General features: G+C 37.1%; 1 protein-coding gene across 1 annotated transcript in view; it reads right to left on the reverse strand.

Moving 5' to 3' along the window:
- Positions 1–2137: 2137 nt before the first annotated feature.
- The window catches only part of LOC110114793 (telomerase Cajal body protein 1), a gene marked incomplete at its 3' end in the record, with an annotated part of 13971 nt that continues 9899 nt past the window's right edge, over positions 2138–6209 (reverse strand). The window contains 4 exon segments of the mRNA XM_020847798.2: positions 2138–2248; positions 2333–2399; positions 2479–2563; positions 5063–5115. Coding sequence (XP_020703457.1) covers positions 2138–2248; positions 2333–2399; positions 2479–2563; positions 5063–5115 — 316 coding nt within the window.

Genomic DNA, 6209 nt, shown 5'->3' on the forward strand with positions numbered 1-6209 from the left:
CAAGTACATTTTATATTGAATTTTATACAACTCATCTTGTAGGGGATTTATAGAATTTCCTTGCAATGGAATTCCTTCTACAATTGGAATCTTCACATCCTGAATAGGTGGTTGATTTCTAAATTTGGCAGGGTCAAATTCTCCTTGGGACTCATTCGAATCTTGACATGAGGCTTCCGAAGGATGATTGCATGGACTATCCATTTAGACTCAAAATATATGAAGACTTGCAATAACAAAAAACTCAAAAACTCTCATGACTCCAAGACTCACACAATAACTATCATGACTCACCAAGACTCACTCAACAACCTGGCTCTGATACCAAATAGATGCAAGCAAAAGTATAGGAAGACCCCAACTTTTGCAAGCATATTACAAGATTTCCTAAGCTATAAGAAAATACACAAAATACTCAAAAATAGACAAAATATGACATTTAAACAAAATACAACTTTTATAGGATAAGCGATCCTTACAAACTTATATAATAAAAACACTTATAACTTTTATGACAACATAAAACCTAAAACTGCATTTTCTTGAGAATAAAGATACACGTGGCATCGAACTTGCCGAGAGAAGAAAGAGTTAAGAAGCCGATACGAAGAGAGGACAAGCTCGCAAGCTTTCCTAGAAGAAGATGAAGAGAAAAGGCATAGCTCGCAAGCTATCAAAAAAAAAACCTCAGGTTTTGATCTAAAAATTAGCACATAACACACCTTTTTTATTACAAAAACATCTAATATTTATAGGAGAAAAGGGGCATCCAAACGGCCCAAAACATCTTCAATTTACTCAATTAAAAAGGGGAAATAGAAGGCCATGGGGTTGTCTAGGAACAACACCCAAACAACCACCTAAAAACCCGAAAAAAGGCAGCCAGGGGAACCGGGACAGCAGCCAGGGAATTCGGAACAGCAGCCAAAGGGGGAGGAGGAACCAGGGAAACCAGAATAGCAGCCAAGGGAACCGGAATAGCAGCCAAAGGGGACCGGAAAAGGCAACCAGGGGAACCGAAAAAGGCAACCAGGCAGGGAAAACTGAAGAGCCACAAAGAAGGGGAAAGGAACGGGCAACCAAAGGGAAAAAAAACCAGCCACGGGAAGGAGAGCCAAGTGGGGAAACCAAAGGGCCAATAGAGAGGGGGAAGAATCTAATAAATCTCCAAATTATAAGCTTAAAAGGCACTCTACTAGACATTAATGAGTTGATTCTAGTAGAGGACCTAAAAGCTCTCCAAATTTATCCCCCCCCCCCCCCCCCCCCCCCTACCCCAGTTTCTTAAGGGCGTGTAAAATATAGGGTAGAAAAAGCACCAATAAGTTCGGCAGATAAAATTAAATTCAAAAGAATGGAAAGGAAGAACAAAGGTAATATGAATAGAACTTCTAAACATAAATTTAACACATCATACAGTAATTAGCAAAAAAAAAATAAAGGTTCATAAAGTTAATCCTAAACAGTTGAACAAGGCCAATGTGATGGTGATGATCTATCTTGTGGTAAAGAACCACAGGCCCAACCCCTCTCCTCATTAACAAACCCTATGCTTCTTACCAAAATGATTGGATCTCCGTAAGATAATAATTATAATGAGCTTGTAAGACTAGTCACTAGAACGCATCAAACCCAATCTGGATAACAGGACTTACGCCAGATGCCTATAGAATGAAAGTTAGAAACTTCACTCTTAATTACAAAAGCCAGGTCACAACTCTAGTAGCTGCTGGAACCCTGAAAACTCCTCCAAAATGTACTAGCAAGGACCAATAAAAGCACAAACCAGGCCTAGCTAATTGCATAGACAAACATTTATTCATGAGTAAAAGTAATTCCATCCATCAAGTTATGCTTTTGAGTTTTTTTTTTTTTTTAAGGCAAGCTCTTCCATCATCCATCAAAATTCTTCGTAACAACCCATCTAAAACTAGAACAAAAATCACTACTGTCATTAAGCAAAAATATTTTCTACTTAAATATGACCATGAACATGCTTACTTATTGAGTCAATACACAATTAAGAGTAACAAAAAGAGCACTTCCTATTCATATCAGGTATAAACAAGGAAAAACAGTAAGATGAATATGTAATAAAAACATGCATGGATAACAAATATATTGGGGGTGAGGATACCACTTAAGCTATAGCTATCCTCGACATTGCCAGGCAAGATAAATCTACGATTTCCGGAAGATGTTGCAGCCAATGGCACGGATGGATGGAAAGAGAAACAGTTAACAGTGTCTAGCAAAAAATAAACAAGTAATTAAAATTAGAAATGTCAAATGTTTTAAAAAATGCAAAACTTCTCAGTCTTAAGGAGTGTACCAGATGCAGCTTGAAACCCAGACACCCACTCTCCTGACTGAAGGTCATATATCTGAACTATACCATCCTGTTCAAATAGCAGATATTTGATAATACAATTTCTAAAGCTACGAAAATGACCTCAAAGGACAGCATTGTCACATTACCTGTCCACCTGTACCAAGGTGCCTTCCACTAGGTTCAATATCAAAAGATATCCGTTGATTTGTAGATTCTGAAGACCTATACAATCTGAAAAGCATTTGCTGAGTAAATACAGATGGTAATGTAATTGGAACTTTTGCCTTTTCCATTTGATTTAGAACGAATAAACAGAATTATGAGAAATAAAAACAGATTTTAAACAGGAAAAGGTAAGCACATGTAAATAAGGGGCCAACTTATGCAAGCACCAAGTCTATAACCATTAAAAATACTGAAAACTAATTTTGTTACGTCAATATTTTGTATTGTGATTTGTTGTAAGAACTGTGATGTCTTTTTCCATTGACATTTCAGAACATTTAAATGGTGCTAGCAGATGTGTCTAGGTTGGGGCTAGCCAAAGGAAGCATGAACTATTGGTAGAAACAGTGGGATTTGCCGCATGAATTATTCAAAATGCATGGAATAGCTCAACATAAGGCCGGGAAAAAAGAGTTTTGTCTTCCCGGTGAGGATCCAACTGTAGAGAGAGAACGTGAGGTAGATGGAGAGAAATGTAGAAGGAGACAGAATTCTATTCATGTTCAGAGAGGAGCAGATACAAGGGATTATATAAATTTGAGTAGTGTGTGTTGTACACGTGTTGTGTTGCTATTTGTTGATACATACATGGCTATATTATGGCTTTTACTTCCATGCAAGCTAATGGTGAGGGCTGCACTATTAGCTTGGATCGAAGAGTGTTGAATCTGTTTGTAGGTAGAGCTTTGGTGAACATGTCGGCCGGCTGATCGATGGAGCTGACAGGAACAACCATTATTTCCTTTGACTGTATGTGATCTCTGATGAAGTGAAAATCAACTTCGATGTGTTTCGTTCTTGCATGGAACACGGGGTTGTTGGCAAGTGCGATAGCAGAGTTGTTGTCGCAGTGTGTTTCTATAGGGTTGCGTTGTATAATGTTGAAATAGGCTAGGAGACGACGAAGCCAGATGACGTCAGCAGTAGCGGCTGCCAACGAGCGATACTCCGCCTCTATGGAGGATCTAGCCACTGTGTGTTGCTTTTTGACAATCCAAGAGATAAGAGTCTTACCTAAGAAGCAGCAGTAACCTGGGTGGAATGTCCGAGTGTCTGAATCTGTAGCCCAGTCCACATCAGAATAAGACGATAAAGTTAGGGATGAAGTGGAAATGGGAAGACCGAAATAGATAGTGCCTTTAATGTAGCGAAGGAGACGTTTTAAGAGAAGGTAGTGTGTTGAGGAGGGATTGTGCATGTGTTGGCATAAGGTGTTAACGGTGAAAGAGATGCCAGGTCTGATAATAGTGAGATATTGAAGAGAACCTGTGAGTTGACGATAAGTGGTGGGATTGAACAGAAGGAGGACTTGAGGAGGAGCAGTCGGCGATTTTGTTGTGGAAGGATTAGCTATCTGATTGCACTTGTCCATTCCAGCTTGTTGAAGGTTAGAGTGAGCATAGGATGATTGGGAGAGATGTAATTGATTATTGTGAGTGAGAATTTGGATGCCAAGGAACGTGAAAGGATTTCCGAGATTCTTGATTGAGAGATTAGTGCTAAGAGAGAAAATTATGTCGAGAAGAAAGGAGTTATTACCAGTTAGAAGAATATCATCTACATATATCAAAAGATATGATTGAATCGAATTTTGGTTGAAGATAAACAGAGATTGATCAGATTGACTGTTATGGAAGCCCAAAGAACTGAGATGGTTCGAGAAAGTCTGAAACCATTCACGCGGAGTCTGTTTGAGGCCATATAAGAATTTTTTAAGTAAACAGACATGATTGGGATACATGTTGTCCTCGAAGGCCCGAGGTTGTTTCATGTGAATTGTGGCGTGAAGAGAGTCGTGTAGAAAGGCGTTTGTGACATCGAGTTGATGAACAGGCCATTGATGGGTGATAGCTATAGTAAGAAGAACACGTATAGATGGAAATTTAGCTACCGAACAAAAGGTTTCTGTATAATTAAGTCTGTATTCTTGGTGATTGCCTTGAGCTACCAAGCGAGCTTTGTAACGAGATATAGTACCATCCGTGTTCCTCTTAATTGTATAAGTCCATCGGCAGCCCAAGATAGGTTTATCAAGCGAAGGAGGAACAAGTTGCTAGGTAACCTGTTGTTGAAGAGAGAGAAATTCGGAAGCCATAGCTGCTCGCCAGTGAGGATGTTTGATTGCTTCAGTGTAGGTAGTGGGATCTGAATTGAGAGATGAGCGCAAATTGAGAATTTGACAAGGCTTAAGAGAACCAGTTTTTGATCTGGTAATCATTCTTTCTATTTATTCTTTTTGTTTTATTCTTTTTCTTTTTTCTTGATTCTAATACCATACTTATCAAAGCAATTTTTACATCTGTTTCTAATAAGGATGGCTGCTGTTCAGTGATTAAAATAGAAACTTGACATGATTGGAAATATATAGAAGTTCAATTCTATGAATTCATACATCGTAGTCCACATAAGGGCAGCTCTAAATCAAAGGAGTCAAAAAACAGCACCATAGCATGAGCGGAAGAGAGAGAAAATTTCATCAACATAACAATAAGAAAAGGGACTTACTTGTAGAGAACACCAACAGTATTTCGAATATCCCAACATAATATGTACGGATCCTAGCAGAATTCCGAAACAATGATATTATTATCAAATAATAATAAGCAAATGATAAAAAAGAAGCCATACAAATCTTAATGGCCCTAGACATAGAGCAACTTTTAATTGGGATTACATATCCAAAAATCAGAAAATTTTAATATGGTTAATTTAAGCACACCAACAGAAGGGTGAATGGGTTGTGCATTTTTTGCACTTCAAAATTTCATTACAAAGTTCTACAATGCGGACGCTATAGAAATAATAACACTACAAAGGAAAATAATATATTAATTGAAACTCTATGTAGAAGCAAATAATATCAGAACTAAATTAAATAAAAAAAATTAGCGGTCAGTTGTAAAAATCAAGATATATGCAGTGTGTATACACTTATACAAATGAATACCTAAGTGACTAGTCATAATCTAAAAGATTGCACTCAATCATATCAGAAAACACACATTAGTAATCATATGCAATCCTACAAGTGACACAAATCACTGCAGTGTAGATTAATAGTCAAAACTAGATGAGTGGGTAATTTACTACTAAGCACATTGTAAATTAATTAGTTAATTCAAACAAATCATTTAGGCCGATAGTTGAGCTAATTATAACATGCAACTAATATAATGGTAATAAGTAAAATATCAAGCAAATATGAGTGGATTATTAGCAGAATGATATAAGTTGATTTCACTATGCAAGTTTGTAATATTAATCTAAGCAACCACCAGTAGTTAAATAATATATCCAAATATAAATATAATGATGTACAAGAAATGTAAATCTAATTCTATAGAGCAATTGAGGCATTGAGATATTTATATAGCTCCACCTACCAAATGGCTTTTGTCGATGAAGCATGAACACGGGCACAATAACATTGACACGATATGATCACGATGGCACGGTATAGCTATAAAAAGTTAAGATATAACATGCAATAGACACAACTTTATGTTTAGTAAATTATTAATATTAAAAATATAGTTTATAATATTTTTTTTTAAAAGCATCACCTGGTGTTTGTGTGCATGTGTGTGTGTGTGTGTCTCTCTCTCTCTCTCTCTCTCTCTCTCTCTCTCTCTCTCTCTCTCTCTCTCTCTCT

This window comes from Dendrobium catenatum, unplaced genomic scaffold (genome assembly GCF_001605985.2).
Source record: "Dendrobium catenatum unplaced genomic scaffold, ASM160598v2 fragScaff_scaffold_1283, whole genome shotgun sequence".
NCBI lineage: Eukaryota > Viridiplantae > Streptophyta > Magnoliopsida > Asparagales > Orchidaceae > Dendrobium > Dendrobium catenatum.